Genomic DNA, 20,171 nt, shown 5'->3' on the forward strand with positions numbered 1-20,171 from the left:
GAAGGTGATCTGCAGAGGGAGCTGGACCAGCTGGATTAATGGGCTGAGGCCAGCTGCATAGAATTCAACAAGCCAAATAAGGAGCCCTACACTTTGGTCACAAAAATCCCACACAATACTACAGGCTTGGGGAGGAGTGGCTTGAAAGTAGCTTGGCAGGGAGTGATCTAGGGGTAACTGGTAGACAGCCAACTGAATATGAGACAACAGTCTGCTCAGGCAGCCAGGAAGGCCAACAGCATCCTGACTTGTATCATAAACAGTGTGGCCATCAGGACCAGGAAAGGGATCTTGCCTCTGTAATCAGCATTGGTGAGGCTGCACCTCAAGTACTGTCTTTAGTTTTTGGTCCTTCACTTTACAGGAATGAGACTGAGATGCTCATGTCCAGAGAAGGGCAACAAGGCTGGTGAGACTTCTAGAACACAGGTCCTATAAGAAGTGTCTGAAGGAGCTGGGGCTGTTCAGCCTGGAAAAGAGGCGGCTGAGGGGAGACCTCTGTTCTCTACAACTACCTGAAAGGAGGCTGTAGCAAGGTGGGGACCCAGGTAATAAGTGATAGGATGAGAGGAAATGGCCTCAAGTTGCACCTGGGGGAGGGTTTAGACTGGATATTAGAAGAAAATTCTTCATCAAAAGCATCACTGGGCACTGGAACAGGCTGCCCAGGGAAGTGGTGGAATCACCATCCCTGGAGGCATTAAAAGGCATTTGGATGAGGAGCTAGATTAGGGTGACAGTCTAATAGTTTTATACAGGGAGATGTTTGGTTATGGTTGGACTCAATGATCTTAAAAAGTCTTTTCCAACCAGGCAGTTCTATGATTCTGTAATTTTCTGTACCTTCCTTCACCTTCTCCACATATCTGGGACTCACCTATCCTCCACAAGTCCTCAGAGATTAAAGCCTGGAAATTGCTTCTTTAGGTACTGCAGGATTGATTTGGACAGGCCAACAGGAATTGAGTAACCTTTCTGTCAGGTTTGGATTGTCCACCTCAAATGTGTTGCTTATAAAAGCCATCCAGAAACATGGGAAAACTACATTTACCTTGGGCACAGCAAGATGATTTTCCTCATGTGCAACCATGACTGAGTTGGTTTAATGAAGAGGATGCAATTACAGGGAGCCAAAACAAAAACCAAAACAAAACCACCAAAGATCAACAAGGTACATAAACAAGCAATGACTGATTTCTAGAGAACCATAACTACTTTATTATCCTTGCCTCTGGCAAGCCAGCTGCTGGGCTAGCTGGTGGCTCTATCCCTCCTGCTACCACTCTTTAGTCACAGTAAGGAGCTGAGAGCTCTTGAAGGAAAACATGGTTGAACTCAAACTGCTGGTGAACTTTGATGAAAGCAGTTTCCAACCTGCTGGCTGCCACCCTCCCTCATGTCCCATGCTGCTCTGCAACTCTTCTACCACTCTCCAGACTAGGAATCCTTAGCTTTTGGTAATTCCTGCAGTTTTGCTAGCAACTGCAGCCACTCCAGCTCTCAGTAAGGCTGCAGAGAATCTGGAAAACTACTTGATTCTTGCATGTCTCAACTCCATATTGGATACTGGGGGAGATGGAAATCATCACCAAAAGGGTTGTCAAGGACAGGAACAGGATGCCCAGGAAAGTGTTTGGGTCACCATCCCTGAAAGTATTTAAAAGATGTGTAGATACAGCCCCTGGGGACAGAGTTCAGTGGTGGACTTGGCAGTGTCAGGTTAACTGGACTTGATGCTACTACAGGTCTTTTCCAACCTAAATGATTCTATGATTCCATTCTTAAACAGTTTCTCATACCTCACACAAACTTCTCCAGCCTTATTCTGTGGTTTCAGGGTCTGAATTTTGCTTTCTGGTGCTAGAAAATATTGTCATGACCTAGCAAAATCACACTGTAGGTAAAACAACACTAGGTCCACTTGGTTGTATCCCTCTTTTCACAAGGAATACCTCTGAATCACACTTAAAAGCAGATATAAACTAAATAGTCTTCTGATCTATTCATTTGAGCCTTTCACTCAAGTTTAGAGGTGACATCAAGCACCAACTGAGCACTTCACTTTCCTTTGGATATCTCAGAGGCTCGACTTTCACTTCATCCCTCCCCCACTATGCTTTATGTAACTGTTCTTGGGCTTGCTTTTTACCTGTCCTGTCTATGTTCCTTGCACTTTGCTGTTAATATCAATTGTATTAAGCACCAGCTCATAAAACTTTTTATGGAATGAGGGTGAGGAAAAGGAATATATTGAAACAAAAGGACCCTTGAGGCTTTAGTCTTTACTTGTCCCTTTCCCTGTTAAAGAACAAGCTGAAATTCCCTGCATCTTTCTCTTAGGTCTAATGTCTTTTGCAAAACTTGTTCTCCTCTCCTGTAATGTTTCTTGCTCTATCAAATTCACTTTGTATCTTTGTCATTCTTCCTACTATCTTCATCCTGGCACAAGACAGTAATTTTCCAGACTGAGAGTTTGGCAGAACATCAGAAAAGGAGATTTAAATAATAGCTGAAGCCACCACCTCCTCAGAGTTTGTGAGCTTCAGTTCTATTCCTTGGTGGGAGCCAAATGCAGTATGTGGGAATTACTTGGAGAGCTGCAACAAAAATGTATTCCTGACCTGAACAGCAGAGAAACCTACCTGAACAACAGGTTTTAATTGCCCCTCCCTAATAGTGAGCAACAGAACCAAGCAGCAAGCAGGACAAAATGGCTGGGAAAGCAGGTCTGAAAAGCACATTTCCCCACCACAACACACCACTGTTGCTGATGGTTTGCCTAAGTTTATTCTGTCACACAGCCTTCTGTCAAGGACTTCTGCCTTTCACAATATCGATAGCTGCTAAATGCTGCCTTTTTCACAAACTACCACCATGCCTGGCTGGAATTTATGCTTACCTTCCCCCATAAACACTTATTTATAACTTCCTGGTCAAGCTGTAAAGGTATACTTGCAGACCTGTATTGAAATCACGAGGCTAAAGGGACTCCCTTCAGATTCATTAGATGGGACAGCTGAGAGACAGGGAAACAACTGGCATGTAAAGGAATTATCTTTGTCCAACTGTGGACAAGGCTAAGTTCTGGCCTAAGTGACAGAGATTCTATGATGCAACACCAGTAATTATTTTTCTCCAGTTACATTAAGAGATGACACTTTTTTTCCCCCCCATCATATCTCAGCTTCACATTAAAGTTTTTTATTCTGTAATGGCAGTGAAAACTGTTCAAAGATATATCTTCAGTCATCTTAATACCTACAGTTAGCTTGAATCTTATTTTCTCCTGCATTAAACTATGTCACAGGACATAGTCTGAATGTAAGAGACTATGCAATGTAGTATCTCATGCATCCAAGCTGGCAAATGTCATCTCTTTATCAAAGACACACTGATGAGTGCAGAGTTGCTGAGTTCAGTGCTGTAAGAATCGTTTAACCACCACACAGAGATGTTCTGAAACTGCCCTTGGTGTGATATTGCATGCTTAAAAATGATGTCTCAATCAAATTAAGTGCGTGAATTTAGATGAGAATGGTGACTGCCAGGTTCTACAAACTGGCCACAACCACCCCATGCAGTGCTACAGGCTGGGGACAGAGTGGCTGGAGAGCAATCTGGGAGTGCTAGTTGATAGCTGACTGAACATGAGCCAGCAGTGTGCCCAGATGGCCAAGATGACCAATAGCATCCTGGCCTGGATCAGGAACAGTGTGGCCAGCAGGAGCAGGGCGGTCATACTGCCCCTGTACTCAGCACTGCTTAGGCCACACCTTAAATACTGTGTCCAGTTCTGGGCCCCTCAATTTATGAACGACATTGAGACTCGTGAATGTGTCCAGAGAAGGGTAACGAGGCTGGTGAGAGGCCCTGAGCACAAGCCCTATGAGGAGAGGCTGAGGGAGCTGGGGTGAGGACAGTCTCCAGCTGCACCAGGGGATGTTTAGGCTGGATATTAGGAAGAATTTCTTCGTCAAAAGAGGGATTAGCCATTGGAAGGTGGCCAAGTCACCATCACTGGAGGTGTTTAGGAAGAGACTGGATGGGGCTCTTGGGGCCATGGTTTAGTTGATTAGATAGTGTTGGATGATAGGTTGGACTATCTCAAAGTCTTTTCCAACCTGGTTATTTCTGTTCTACTGCAGGTTTCTCTTAACAGTGTGCTGAACTCGTAGTATTACCTCTGTAATGATGTGCTTGTCTTCTTGTTACTTGTAACTGTATCTTGAGTAGGAATACTTTTAAGTTCACTGGTTTTTAATCTTTACAGTTACCTCATACCTTCTATAATGCTTCCCAAAACTTCCTTTGCAGGTTCAGGAAACGTTTATTAGAAAAACTAAAACACAACAAAAATTACTACACAAACACCTCAGTTTTGTTCCATTACTCATCCTAACCTAAATTCAGGTATTTGGGCAGTATACCAAGTTAAAAACTCACTAAAATGTAATGCTTATATATATGAGAAAATTGACTTCTATAGACATAATCAAATAATTGAGCAGATTTAGGTCAGTATATTTCTACTACAGAGTAATTGTACTGAAATAAAGCCACTTTAATTTCAGAGTAGACTGTCCACATGGGGAGCTATATTGAAACAGCTGTAGTAAAATAATTATTTGACTACAGCTATGCTGCTCACTTCATCCCTGAAAACAAGCTGTCAACATAAAAATGTTGCCTTTCTCACAGAAGCTCAGCCACATGTTGGCTCAGTCCATAAATAAAGACAAGGGGCTTTGCCAGCAGAATAAACACACAACATGGAGAAGGGAAGATTCTGCTTCTCAGTTGTGCACAGAGTGGTGAAGCACAGTGATGCACTTGCAATGTTTTACCACTTAAAAGGTTGATATATGCTGGGATGTGGAATGATAATATGGATAGAAAGAGTTGTCCTTTGTGTAATGTGCCATAGATGTTATGACAGTGTAGTTTATCAGAGATAACTCCAGATAAAAGGAGAAGGGCTACTGCAGTTGTCCCTCCCTCTGCTCCCCTGGCAGGTATTGCCTCCTAACTCCACTTCTCTGCTACAGCCTGAAAACCTCAGAGTTTCTCTCTCCCTTGACCTTCCAAAGCATGGAAGCACCAATTGGCTCGCATCTCAGGTCACACCAGGTGCAGAAAAACAGCAGGTCCTCTCTACTTCTTTATACTACTGTCACTTATGAAGTGAGTTGAACAGTGAACAGGGATGTAAAATTTTGCTTGCTGAACCATGTCTTTGTTTCAGTAATGTTACAAGGTTTTGGTATTCCAGTCTTAAGCCACAGGCTTCAGCTAGTCAGTCACATGTGTACCAAATACCCAATTGTTCTGCAGATGATGGAATTCATCCTTCAGTCACACTGCTACTCAGGGTTATTTCACTTAAAGGGCTGTTTAAGATTTGACTCCCAAATGCTCAGTTCTTGCAAAAGAAGTCTGAATAAAAAAGGTAAGAAAGCTAGGTCACAACTCACCTCGATCTGTGTCATACAGGAAGACAAACCGGTTCCATTCATAATGATCCAGCAAGCTCAGGAGGGCTCCCCGCAGAGATGGCCGCAGCTGCAGCACAAACTGACTCTCACCCTCCGTGGGGAAACTCGGTGTTATAAGGGAGATGTGCAAGGCGCTGCAGAATGAGGTCAAGGTATGTACTGATCTCTTATCATATAGTCCAAAAATGGCAAAAACTCCTCTAGAATACTGGGAGCAAACTGAAAAAGAAAAAAAAGCAACAGAATTTAGCCAGTGACAAAATGTGTAAACACCTACTGACACATTCCAAGATCCCTAATTCTTTCATTTGAAAGTTTCCATTTGTGCCTGTATAGTTCACTTCATTTTTCAGGTGTTTCATTCTAGAAACCATAGAATCAATAAGGTTGGAAAAGACTTCAAAGATCATCAAGTCCAACCTGTCATCCAACACCTCATGACTAATAAACCATGGCACCAAGTGCCACATCAATCCCCTCTTGAACACCTCCAGGGATGGTGAATCCACCACCTCCCTGGGCAGCACATTCCAATGGCTAACGACTCTCTCAGTGAAGAACTTTCTCCTCACCTCCAGCCTCAACTTCCCCTGGCACAGTTTGAGACTGTGTCCCCTTGTTCTGGTGCTGGTTGCCTGGGAGAAGAGACCAACCTCCTTTGGCTACAACCTCCCTTCAGGGAGTTGTAGAGAGCAATAAGGTCTCCCCTGAGCCTCCTCTTCTCCAGGCTAAACAATCCCAGCTCCATCAGCCTCTCCTCACAGGGCTTGTGCTTGATGCCTCTCATCAGCCTCATTGCCTTTCTCTTGACACATTCAAGAGTCTCAATATCTTTCTTAAATTGAGGGGCCCAGAACTGGACACAGTACTCAAGGTGTGGCCTAACCAGTGCTGTGTACATGAGCACAATGAATTCCCTGCAAACCAATTAATAAATGGCTAAACAACATGTTTACACTTCTGAATCCTATTTAGGAAGCACTACATTAGCCACAGTGCTTTTACTCTCAAACAAAAGTAACATGCACCACTGAAAAGTCAACATATGCCATTTTAACCACAGATTTGCATATATCAAGCACTAATTATTTCTGTTACTTCAGGCAGAATTATGTTCACATGTTAAAACATGGAAATCACCACGAAACTGTTACTGACCTGATAAGAGCAGTTTTGGACATTTTGAATTATAACAATATCAAACCTTAACCCTTGTGCCGTATTAAAACTCTACTACAGACATCAAGTAAAATCCTGCTTTGTAAGTGAGCAGCTGAAAGAAAGTGTAGTAAGTCAATGTGACCAGACTTCTGCCCCAAATCTTTTATTTCTACTCTATGTTAACCTCATAAGCGGAAAAGATATGACCTGAATATATATTCTGAGTTTTCATTCACTCTTGGGCTCCTTTAAGGCACAGAGAAAAATTTACCTTGATTCCAGCAGACTGGTTAAGGACTTTTCTGACCTACACACATAAAGCCAGGTATAATGGTATTTTCCTCAGGAAAACACTGCCTTTCTAGGAACTCAAAGGTCCAGTGAAAAACATCCCACTTTTTTCAACATAAAAATTAAGTCATTAGAAACTGTGTGATCATTAGTTGTCTAGCTCAGAATCACAGCAAATGGAGAACAGTCAGTTAGTGGATTATCCCATGGAATCTTCTCCTATGTATTTCCTATGCTCTACTGTTCCAGACCCTCCTTCCTCAGACCTCATTCTTCCATGTAGCCTAAACATGAGAACACCTAAGTAACACCCTTTTGACTAGATGATAACCTCCTCTTATAGTTTGGAGGTCACGGTCATCCTGTGAGAGCAGTACAGTCAGGGTGCAGTGCACACACAAGAAATTAGCTGAATCAAGTCAGTCCAGCTTTAATTCTTTCAAATTGCATTTGCTGCATAAAAAGAAAGAGATATATAAAGTGTGCATTTTTCTCCTTATAGTTGGATGATATAAAACTGATTAATTCCATGCCAGAACTGGAGTAAATGGCTTGAGGGCAGTTCTGTGATTCTATGCTCTGCCCTATTGTCACAGGCCCCTAACCAAAGGCATTTCATAGCCAGATTATAAATAAGTTGTTTTAGAAAGCTTCCTTCCGTTAAGTTCCCCTGCACTATGTTGATACACAGCTCTTACAAACCCTCTTGGTATTTGCTGTGTTGAGCCATGCAACACTCATTCTCCTAGACCCATTAAATCACTGGATGACCATTCCACTTAATCATCCTTGAAAAAAAAAAGGTTATAGAGTCACAGAATCATAGAATTGCTTTGGTTGGAAAACATCTCTAAACCATTGAGTCCAGTTCCATCTTATTTCCCAAGTACAGGTTACCAACATGTTCAGAATTTCAGTCAAAGGCTTTCTGCTTCTTCTTGCATTACTTCTCCATCACTACTGTAAAATACCTCTGCTGGTATAACCTAAGGTCACATTGTGTTTTCTCCAAATCTGCATCTCAGTGATGGCTGATGATCATCTCAGCATCAAGATTCTGCTCCTTCCTCCTTCTGGGTCATTTCCAAATGATGAGTGTCTGCTTATAGCATTTTTATTAGGAACTCTTATTTGTTTTCCATTATGTCATACCTATTAGTCTACTCCACAAAATTATTTACTTCCATAGTTACATCCTTAGCCTGCTCTGAACCTCCCTCAGTGCCTGTATCTGCCACACCAGCAAATTCCATTAGGGCACTCTGAGTTTTTAATCTTTGTGTGATCATCTTGGGGACAATCACACCACACCTGCAGAATGGCCAAGGGATCAGGCCTAGCCAACATGGATTTAGGAAGAGCAGGTCTTGCCTCACCAACCTGATCTCCTTCTATGACCAGGTGACCCACCTGGTGGATGTGGGGAAGGCTGTGGATGTAGTTTACCAGGACTTCAGCAAGGCCTTTGACACCGACCCCCACAGCAAACTCCTGGCCAAGATGTCAGCCCCTGGCTTGGACAGCAGCACTCTGTGCTGGGTTAGGAACTGCTGGATGGCCGAGCCCAGAGAGTGTTGGTGAATGGTGCCACATACAGCTGGCAGCCAGGCACTAGTGGTGCCCCCCAGGGATCAGAGCTGGGCCCCAAACTGTTCAATATCTTTATTGATGATCTGGACAAGGGGACTGAGTCCACCATTAGTAAACTTGCAGATGACACCAAGTTTGGAGCAGGTGTTTATCTGTTAGAAGGTAGAACAGCTCTCCAGAGGGACCTTGACAGGTTGGACAGATGGGCAGAGTAAAACATGATGGCATTCAACAAGTCTAAGTGCCAAGTGCTGCACTTTGGCCACAACAACCCCATGCAGCGCTACAGGTTGGGGTCAGAGTGGCTGGAGAGTGGCCAGGCAAAAAGGGACCTGGGGGTATTGGTTGACAGCTGGCTGAACACAAGCCAGCAGTGTGCCCAGGTGGCCAAGAAGGCATCCAGGCCTGTATCAGGAGCAGGGAAGTCATTCTGCCCCTGTACTCAGCACTGGTTAGGCCACACCTAACTGTGTGCAGTTCTTGGCCCCTCAATTTAAGAAGGCTATTGAGATACTTGAATGTGTCCAGAGAAGAGCAACGAGGCTGGGGAGAGCACAAGCCCTATGAGGGGAGGCTGAGGGAGCCGGGGTGATTTAGCCTGGAGAAGAGGAGGCTCAGGGGAGACCTTTTTGTTCTCTACAACTACCTGAAGGGAGGTTGTAGCCAGGTGGGGGTTGGTCTCTTTTCCCAGGCAACCAGCACCAGAACAAGAGGACACAGTCTCAAGCTGCCCCAGGGGAAGTTGAGGCTTCAGGTGAGGAGAAAGTTCTTCACAGAAAGAGTTGTTAGCCATTGGAATATGCTGCCCAGGGAGGTGGAGCCACTGTCCCTGGAGGTGTTCAAAAGACGACTGGATGTGGCACTTTTAGCCATGGTTTAGTAGATATGAGGTATTGCGTGACAGGTTGGACTGGATGACCTTTCTATGATTCTACTGTGAAAAATCAGTCCCTCAGTATCTCTTCCCACAACTATGTTTCTCTAGCCTGGTATCACTGTTTCTACTAGCATTTTTTTTCCCCATCTTCCTCTTAGTTTCTCGCTTTCCTTTTAACTCTCCTGTTTATCTCTATTTTTGTAAATCACTCTTTATGAGCATGCTGATTTTACTTCATTTTCTTGGCAATCAAAACCTATCTATTAATTCCATACTTTCTATTTTAATAACTTCTGTCTGCATTTTATGCTGTTTTCTGTCTACAGCCATATTTAAGAGCTCTTTCAATCAAAATCCGTCTCACAACTTCACAGTCTACTGATATCAAGCTGCTAAGTCCATGGCTGTTGGATTTTTACCCCCTTTAAAACCAGGTGCTGTATTTCCTGTTCACTGATTGTATGCATCACAACTCATTTAACAACTCTGCTCAGAAGCAGTTATTGCATCTGTGTTTCAGTAAAACAATTCTTTAAAACCACAGAAGAAAGAGGTGATTTCCCTGTTCCCATTAGCCATCACACCTCTTAAGGTCAACATCCTTCTTCAGTAAAAGCCAGTGTGAAGTATCTATTAGTTTTTAATATCTACCCAAATTTTCCTGGTTTTCTCTCCCATCAGCAATATATAACAGCTGAAATTACTTCCCTGTTTCCTGTCTCTGAATTTAAAGATGTAAACGAGCTTCTGCTGCTGTTTTAATCTCCTTTGCAAGTTCTGGTTTTCACTGGCAGCCCTAATTTAGGCTTTCATTTCTGCAGCAAATTCCTCCTCTAATTCCTGATTTCTTTCACACAACCTTTCTTACTAGTAAGAACCCTTTTTAAACATTTGACTTTTGTCTCTTTCTTCTACTCAGTCACTTCCAGAGTCATATCCTGCATGTTGCTTTACCCTGCAAAGGTATTTCTTATGTTTCACAAATGGCAGCTCCCATTCTACTTTCCACCCCAGTCTAGCTAACTTTGCCAACTGAAATAGCAGAAAGGAAACCTTGTGCACATTAAGTGGTAGTTAATACAGTGGGTTTAGTTTAGAGAGGACCCTTGCTAATGACCTGCATTGCCTTATTTCTGTGCAATTTTCCATGGGCAAAAAGCCCTTTTCAGAACACAGGGTCCACAGAATAGGGTTCTACATGATGAAAGATTCAAGAAATCAATGTCAAGCTGTGAAATTCTACACTTAGTGGAGTTAAAACTCAATTCTCAAGATGGAGGGGGGAATAAAAAGAGATAAAGTAAAATCTGAAACTGCATTACATGATATTAACCTAAAATACTTCTAACTATAAGTAGCACAACAATAATTCCTCATGTTTTCAAAGCAAACTATCTTTACCACAGTCTAGATACAAATAACAAAACATTATCTTGACTGTCAAAGTCCTGAAAGAAACAATCCAAGAAAACCCATGCTACTATACTGGTGGAGGAGAAGCTCAACATGAGCTCTCAATGTGCACTTGCAGCCAGCAAAGCCAATCAGATCCTGGGCTGCATCAAGAGAAGTGTGGCCAGCAGGTCAAGGGAGGTGATCCTCCCCCTCTACTCAGCTCTGGTGATACCCCACCTGGAGTACTGCATCCATTCTGGAGCCCCTATTACAAGGGGGATATGGACATGCTGGAACATGTCCAGAGAAGGGCCACAAGGATGAGCAGAGGGCTGGAGCACCTCTCCTATGAGGACAGACTGAAGGAGTTGGGGCTGTTCAGTCTGGAGAAGAGAAGGCTCTGAGGTGACCTAATTGTAGCCTTCCAGTATCTGAACAGGGCCTACAAGAAGGCTGGGGAGGGACTTCTCAGGATATCAGGTAGTGATAGGAATAGGGGGAATGGAATGAAGCTGGAGGTGGGGAGATTCAGGCTGGATATGAGGAGGAAGTTCACTTCACCATGAGACTGGTGAAGCCCTGGAATGGGTTGTCCAGGGAGGTGGTTGGGGCACTGTCCCTGGAAGTGTTTAAGACCAGGCTGGACGAGGCTCTGGCCAGCCTGATCTAGTGTGGGGTGTCCCTGCCCATGGCAGGGAGGTTGGAACTAGATGATCCTTGTGGTCCCTTCCAACCCTGACTGATATGATACTGGGTATCAAGACTGGGAAGTTACTGAATAGAATCCTTCTTTGCTCCTTGACAGGTGAAAAATCCAAGATGAAGGTTACAGGAATTTTTTCTTACGTAGTACAATACCCACAGAGAGAAAAATTGCCTGTGACACTATGGAGATTAGGCTTAAACATATGCAGAGATGCTGCAGCACTCCTGAATCAATTTTACAGTAATTAGCAGCAACCACAAAAATCAGCAAAGCCATGAGGATTTGCATTCCAACTCGCTCCTGCTCTCAGAAAACACCTCCAGGCAAACATGACTACCTGGATTTCTCAATTCTTTATCTGTTTCTCTTCCACATCTAAAGAGATTTTAGATATTATAAGTGGACCAAACTATGCTTAGTAAAACACAGACTCATTAGTATTTTAAGAAAGCTTTGTTCAACATTTCTCCCCCCATAAATATAAAGCAGTGACAAACATTTTCATGAGGTCTGTGGTGACAGGTTGGACTTGGTCTTTGAGGGCTCTTCCAACCTTGGTGATTCTGTGATTCAGGAACAGTATTGGAAAGACATGAAATAATTTGTCTTTAAACCAGACATCTCTTCATACCTGACAACTTAATGCCACTACTACACAAGATTTTCTCCTGAAAATTTTGTAGTGCCATTAGTCCCACCAAAGATAAGATGAATGTAGAGGTCAGACTCCAGGGAAAGCTTTGCAATGCACCTTAAATAGACAAGATAATGCTGTTGCCCTAGCTGTAACATAAATCAGGTATGTTCTATTCCAGCAGATTAGTACCATCACTTTGAAAGAAGAGGTGACTCAGACCTCCAGTTCAAAAAAAAGAAACCATAATGGCAACTACACTTCAGGGTTTACCAAGATACATGCAGTCTTTCTCTGTGAGAAACCCTGCTACTGTTCTAAAGACAAGTTCCACATTTTAAACACAAATCTTTCCTTGAAAAGCAAAAGGCAAAAAATAAAAGCAAATCTATTTCTTATGGATTGATTTCCCTAAGTTTCTATTCTCTGCACAGGCAGGCCAAATACAGCTGTAACCCTAACCATCAAAACAACAAAAAGGTGAAGTGAAGGTTTGTCAGAAGTGTGTTATGTACAAATGCTCATACAGATTTATACCTGTGCACATATTTGCATGACATTCTTCTTATTTTATTACTTGGCCAGAAGTTTCATAGTTTTTTTTTTCCAAGAGACAATAGCCTAACTATGTAACTAGAAAAGGTCTCTTCCAGCCTTAGGATTACTGGACTCTGGTAAGCACAGTACAGCTGTTTGGTCAACAGCATTATTTTCCTTGGTAGCCTGTACAATCTTTATACCATGTAGGCAGGAATATAGAAGACTTGGAGTCTAACACAGAAGTAACATGGTACATCTTGCTTCAGAGCCATGACTCACAGACTGAGTCTGCCAGGACACAGACTCTGGAATGAGTATTTTAAAATGCTTTTCCCTAAGTTTTAAGCTCCTACATGAGAATCCCTGGCACAGCTGGCTGTTACAGATACACTTACAGGCCCACTGATCTGCCATAAATGCACAAACTGTGGCAGGACCAAAACTGAAAAACTCAGTTTGCACTATGTAAGCCTTCCAGATAAGAGGGCAGTCTGTCATTGCTGTCTCTGCATTTCTTCCCATGTTTGGAGATCCCAATGGGGAATTGGGATTGTGGTCAGTGAGCCAGGAGTGTTGAAAAATGGAGAGAGGGCTGGCCAGCTCATCTGCCAGCTCTCTCAGCACCCTAGGATGGATCCCATCCAGTCCCATGGACTTGTGGGGATCCAAGTGGCTGAGCAGGTCTCTAGCTGCTTCCTCCTGGATCACAGGGGAACTATAGTGATCCCTGCCTCCATCTGCCAGCTCAGGAGGCCAGTTATCCAGAAGACAACCTATCCTGCTATTTAAATTTGAGGCAAAGAAGGTGTTAAGTACCTCTGCCTTTTCCCCATCTTTTGTTACTATGTTCCCCTCCATGTCCACTAAGGAGTGAAAGTTGTCCTTGCCCCTCCTCTTGCCATTAATATATTTGTAGAAGGACTTTTTGGTGTCCTTCACAGTAGTGGCCAGTCTAAACACTAAACGGGCTTTTGCCCATTGGCACAGCCTGTTCCTGCACTCTCAAGAATTCTTTCTTGAAGTAGGTCTGGTCCTCCTGGACCCCTTTGTCTTTAAGGGCTGTTTCCAAAAGTGTCTTCTGAATTAGTTCCTTGAGTAACCTGAAGTCTGCCCTCTGGAAGTGCAGAGTGGACTGCACCTCTCCAGCTCATAGCTGCTCCCTCTACCCCATCCTCCACCCTGCCTAAACAGCTTCTGCCCCACCACTGCCATTCCTGCACCCATCCTGGAGCCAGGGGCAAGACCCTCAACCAGCCAAGATACCACCCAGAGGAGCTCCACCCCAGCAAGCAGGCCCAACCAGCACCTGTGGATGGGATTAGAGTAGTCCTGGTCCTAACAACCGGGGGGCCACCAGGCCCCCCGGCCTTTGTTGTCACCACCACCATCACCCAGTGTGCACCATGGGCACTCACCAGAGATGAGAGGAGGATCCTCAGCCCAGATGGGCTTAGCTTAGGGCTTCTGTCTTTCCTGGCGGGGATTAAATAGGGGAGTGGACAGGGAGGGCAAAGTGGCCACACCTGGGGAAGACCAAGCAGCCACACCTGGGGAGGGAAGAGACTCCAACAGAGCCCAGGTGCTCTGGGTTTGAGGGGAAAAAGGGGGAAAATGGGGTGGGTAGGTAGGGTGGGAAAGGGACAGATATGGTGGGAAAGGGACAGATATGGTGGGAAAGGGGAGGTGGTGGTGACAGGAGGGGATTTTAAAATAACTATTTTCCATAAATCTTCCATAATGCACAACTGCAGTCAATGGTTTGCTTTGCCTCCATGCAAAAAGAACAAACCCACCAATGCTTCATCAAAAAAAGCACGGTGGTGGCTGTTACAATAAAACCTTTCCATCATTAGCATTTGCTTGGTGGGGGAGATCTGTGCATTGCAGATCAAGACAACAAGTTTCAAGAACAACAACAAAAATACCCCAGTTCTTCAAGAGTGAATTTTTTCCCTGGATACGAGCATGCAACACCAGGATAAGTGAGGGACTCGAGCACTGTCCTGTGAGGAGGGGCTGAGAGCCCTGGGGCTTTTCAGTCTGGAGAGGAGAAGACTGAGAGGGGATTTAATAAATGTTTATAAACAGCTGAGGGCTGGGGGTCAAGAGGGAGGGGACAGGCTCTGCTCACTTGCACCCTGGGATAGGACAAGGGGTAATGGATGGAAACTCCAGCACAGGAGGTTCCATCTCAGCATGAAGAGGAACTTCTTCACTGTGAGGGTCAAAGAGCACTGGAACAGGCTGCCCGGAGAGGTTGTGGAGTCTCCTTCTCTGGAGACTTTCCAGCCCTGTCTGGATATGTTCCAGTGCAGTCTGTGCTGGATTCTGTGGTCCTGCTCTGGCAGGAGGGGGTTGGACTTGATGATCTTTGAAGGTCCCTTCCAATCCCTAACATCCTGTGAGCCGGTGTGAGCTTTGGCCAGCAGTGGGTTCATTTTGGAACTGTGTGAAAACTGCCTCTGTCCCACATAGGCATAGTCCCCGGAATCTTGGAATCATAGAATGAACCAGGTTGGAAAAGACCTCAGAGATCATCAAGTCCAACCCATTACCTAATACCTAACACCTCCTGACAACAAAAACATGGCTTCAAGTGCCACATCTAATCCTTTTTTGAACACCACCTCACAGAGGCTACCCCCATAGCTCCCCCTGCCAACCAAAATGTGCTGACAGAAAGCTAGTTCACCTGGTAAACTCCACACAGCAGTACAGTTCAAAATTCTTATAAACAGTTACATTTCCTTGCTACCGCATTCACATATGAAGACTCTTATTTGAGATGTGCCTCAAATGCTATCAGTGATCCATGTCCTTAGGAATCGCAGTCTCTATACTGTGCACCTGCACTTGCCAGCACTCACACAGAAGTATTAGGTGTTTCCTCAAACTAAAGAATTCCTTCCAAGAGGAACAGCATAGCCATACGGAAATGCAAGTTCTGCAACGGAGATGAAGCACAGAAGGGAGAATCATTTCACCTAGAGGACACAGTCTCAAGCTGTGCCAGGGCAAGTTTAGGCTTGAGGTGAGGAGAAAGTTCTTCACAGAAAGAGTTGTTAGCTGCTGGAATGTGCTGCCCAGGGAGTCACCGTCCCTGGAGGAGTTCAAGAGGGGATTGGACGTGGCACTTGAAGCCATGGTTTAATTAGTCATGAGATGTTGGGTGACAGGTTGGACTTGATGATCTTTGAGGTCTTTTCCAACCTTATTGATTCTATAATTCTATGATTAAGTAAGAACCTGCTTCCCAAAATCAAATGATTTATCAATTTATATGTGTGAAAGTTCCAACACTTGACACTAAGTAATATTTCTAAAACAGGTTTGAGATAAGAGTTTCCCGTTGAAATGTCAAAACATGTTTGTTCATTTTGCACAGAACATCCCAACACTCTCTTTCTCTGTGCTCCCTGACTGACCTCCTGATCACCCCACGGACTTCTACCTACTGAAAAAGGGCTCAAGGCTAATCAGGGTTCTAGAGGAATAGAACAGACTAGACTAGACTAGACTAGACTAGACTAGACTAGACTAGAATAGAATAGAATAGAATAGAATAGAATAGAATAGAATTAACCAGGTTGGAATAGACCTTTGAGATCGTAGAGTCCAACCTATCATCCAACACTATCTAATCAACTAAACCATGGCACTGAGCACCCCATCCAGGTTCCTAAACACCTCCAGTGTTTTAGATCGATAGATAGATAGATAGATAGATAGATAGATAAATAGATAGATAGATAGATAGATAGATGATAGATAGATAGATAAGATAGATAGATAGATAGATAGATAGATAGATAGATAGATAGATAGATAGATAGATAGATAGATAGATAGATATAAAAATAAGTGATCTAAATTCATCCCAATGAAGTTTTCAACTATCTTGCACCCAAATCCAACACAGATTCAACACAAATAGTCTCTTCCTCCGGGTTGTGTTTGAGACTGCTGATTTTGTACTAGATTACACTGTTGCATCAAGAAAAATTCCCAGCACTGAGACCAACTTAATGAGGTACCTTCATGAATTAATCAGATATAAAATGACAGATAGGATTATAAAAGAGAAAACAGTGTTACACAAAGTGGATAGATGAAAAACATGTAAAATGTATTAGGGCCCGTTTACTACAATTGTTTCAAACAGAAAAGGATATTTTCTGTTATCAAAGAAGGTGAAAAGGGAAACAAGGAATTTCCTACAAATGGGAAGTTTAGATTCTCTGTGTCTAATGAAACAAGCTTACACCACAGCCTTATTCATTTTCTATTAACAGACCCTGTACTCTCTAATTCATCATCTACCTCTGCATTTTGCTCACAAGCTTCTTCAAGCAAAAGAATTGCATTCCCCTGCATTCAGGAGGCATGCATCACATCTTGGGTAACATCATACCTGCAGCATTTTAACCATAAATAATGTCACATCATTAACTAAAATCAGTTTATTGCTCCACAGTTTACAATAGTATTAATGAGGGAGGTGGACAAAAGGAGATTAAATTAAAATTTTCCAGTTAGAAACAAAATCACAAACATTACCCTCTCAAATATTTATTCCTCTCAAATGTTTATCCTCCTATAGTATAACTGCATAATGAAAAATCTGGTATGTTAGGCACTGAATCTCTGAGACTAAATTCATACTCTGGAGTAAATTATTTCACATTCCCATGTCTCCATCCTCAACATTTCAGCTGTCTATTCTATTCTGCACTATAACTTAATTGACAGGAAATCCAGAGAGTGGTGGTGAATGGTGCCACATCCAGCTGGCAGCCAGGTACAAGTGGTGTCCCCTAGAGATCAGTTCTGGGCCCCATCCTGTTAAATATCTTTATTGGTGATCTGGATGAGAGGATTGAGTCCATCATCAGCAGATTTGCAGATGACACCAAAATGGGGGCAGGTGTTGATGTGGTAAAGGGTAGAAGGGCTCTCCAGAGGGACGTTGACATGCTGGACAGACAGGCACAGTCCAAGGGCATAAGATTTAACACACCTAAGTGCAGGGTTCTACACATTGGCCACAACAACCCCATGCAGTGCTACAGGCTGGGGTCAGAGTGGCTGGAGAGCAGCCATGCAGAGAGGGACCTGGGGGTACTGGTTGACAGCCAACTGAATATGAGCCAGCAGTGTTCCCAGGTGGCCAAGAAGGCCAATGGCATCCTGGCCTGTATCAAGAATAGTGTGGCCAGCAAGAACAGGGAAGTCATTCTGCCCCTGGAGGTGTTTAAGAAGAGACTGAACTATAGATGGTGTTGGGTGATAGGTTGGTTGGTGTGTTTAGCTGAATGCACAATACGATGTACATGCTAAAATGTGTGCAGAAGTACTGCTATGGAGATGAATGGATAAATCCCTCAAACCTGAGGCATGGAAAAGGGGAAGTTTAGGCTTGAGGTGAGGAGAAAGTTCTTCATTGAGAGAGTCATTCACCATTGGAATGGGCTGCCCAAGGAGGTGGTGGAGTCACCATGCCTGGAGGTGTTCAAGAGGGGACTGGATGTGGCACTGGGCAGCTGAAAGTTAAAGGTTTATTTTCATGCTTTTTTTCTGCCTGTAGCTAAACCATCCCTAAATTCAATGTGATTTGAAGCTGCCCTTCTCTGAGGCCTTCCTTTTAAAATGAGACCAGATCCACTCCAGCCACAGGTTTCAGGTATTTCTCAGACACAGGCCATGTATCTGTTTTCCTGAAAAGTGCTGACAAATCTCATTTATTGATGAAGAACACAAAAGTGGCTTGGCCTTTCATACATTTCTATGAAGAAAAATGCTTTAATCTTTAAGTACTGTCCATCAGAAAACTCTGGCACCACTGAAGTATTTTACTTTCATTAATACATAATTCTGAATAATTTAAATCCAATGGAACATTTTTACACAACAAGAAAACATTATCCACTGAGTTTATTTATAACAATTCTCTTTCCACTGTGGCTAATCTCTACGATAGAACTGCCCTCATGAATTTCACATTTGCTGAATGCTAACAAATCTTTCCTCATTTTTAAAAAGTACTTTACAGCCCTCTCTGCAATAAATTATCCAGGCTTTGTGCCTTTGTCCTCTGGTGCTGTGCACTCCATGGATATGGTATTTATAGCTGTCTGGCAACGCACATACACGTGCATCTCCCTACCTCTGCCAAAATTTTCTCTTTGAATGATCTCCCATAGAGAACCCACATGCAGCATTCACCTTTCATAGTCATATGAATGAGGATCCGAATTGGTACAGAAGTTCTTTTTTTGGCTGTTTCTAAAAGCTGTAAAAAATATCAGTTCTGGGTGAGACTGCCAGGCTTTTCAAAACAATAATATTTGTTTTTTAAGTATACATGAAGGTTTTCCTAGAAAGTTTCCATGAAGCTGAAGGTTTTCTCAAGGGCACAATGCCTACAGTTATCTTTTTTCCTTTTCCATTTCCCCTCCTCCCCAAGTCCTTCAGGACAGAAGCTTAGAAAGGCATAACAGATTGCATGGAAATTAGACTGGACTGCACTAAAAACCCGATTTATGGAATCAGTGGTTAAACTTCTAGCTGCTTCACTGAGTTTAACCCCTAACTCAGATACTCATGTGGTGGTTGGAGATCACACAAAATTTTATCACCTCTTCAGTTTTGCTAGCTGAGGGAAAGCTTATCATCATTAGATGACTATGTAGAGATATAATGTCCTATAAACTTATATAGATCACTCGTGTGATTAAACATTTCTTGCTTCTGTGATTAAACATTTTTTTTTGCTCTTCTTGGATTGATTTGTTTGGAACACAAGCCCTATGAGGAGAGATTGGGGGAGCTGGGGCTGCTTAGCCTGGAGAGGAGGAGACTCAGGGGTGACCTTATTGCTCTCGACAACTACCTGAAGGGAAGTTGTAGACAGGCGGATGTTGGTCTCTTCTCCTGGGCGGCCAGCACCAGAACAAGAAGACACAGTCTCAGGCTGTGCCAGGGGAGGTTTAGGTTGGATGTTAGGAAGAAGTTCTATACAGAGAGAGTGATTGCCCATTGGAATGGGCTGCCCGGGGAGGTGGTGGAGTCACCATCATTGGGGGTGTTCAGGAGGAGACTTGATGGGGTGCTTGGTGCCATGGTTTAGATGTTTGGGTGGGTTGGATTGGTTGATGGGTTGGACATGATGATCTTGAAGGTTTCTTCCAAGCTGGTTTAATTATTATTATTATTATTATTATTATTATTATTATTATTATTATTATTATTATTATTGTTATTATTTCTCTCAGTTCAAATCTGAATTTCATGCAAACATTCTTTTGTGGAGAGAAAAAAAATTTCTTTGCTCCTTGTTCCTCCTTACCCCCAAAATGTAAGATTTTTTAAAGCCTGACCCCTTATCCCGCTTTAATGAAAAAGAACAGGGAGAAGTCTGAATTTTAAGAAGCAATTCTTTGATGGCCCAATATTCTACAACATTAGCTTTCTTTATTCCTTTTATCT

General features: G+C 43.2%; 1 protein-coding gene across 8 annotated transcripts in view; it reads right to left on the minus strand.

The window, feature by feature from the left end:
* Positions 1-20,171, minus strand: part of GRIA4 (glutamate ionotropic receptor AMPA type subunit 4) — a 285,058-nt gene that overhangs the window by 177,555 nt on the left and 87,332 nt on the right. For all 8 annotated transcript variants that reach the window (XM_068144917.1, XM_068144910.1, XM_068144937.1 and 5 more), the window contains exon 3: positions 5,472-5,711. In XM_068144917.1, the coding sequence (XP_068001018.1) occupies positions 5,472-5,711 (240 nt within the window). The remainder of the gene's footprint in view (positions 1-5,471; positions 5,712-20,171) is intronic.

The sequence above is a fragment of the Melanerpes formicivorus genome, unplaced genomic scaffold (genome assembly GCF_026170545.1).
Source record: "Melanerpes formicivorus ecotype bairdi unplaced genomic scaffold, bMelFor1.0.p_v2 SCAF_1, whole genome shotgun sequence".
NCBI lineage: Eukaryota > Metazoa > Chordata > Aves > Piciformes > Picidae > Melanerpes > Melanerpes formicivorus.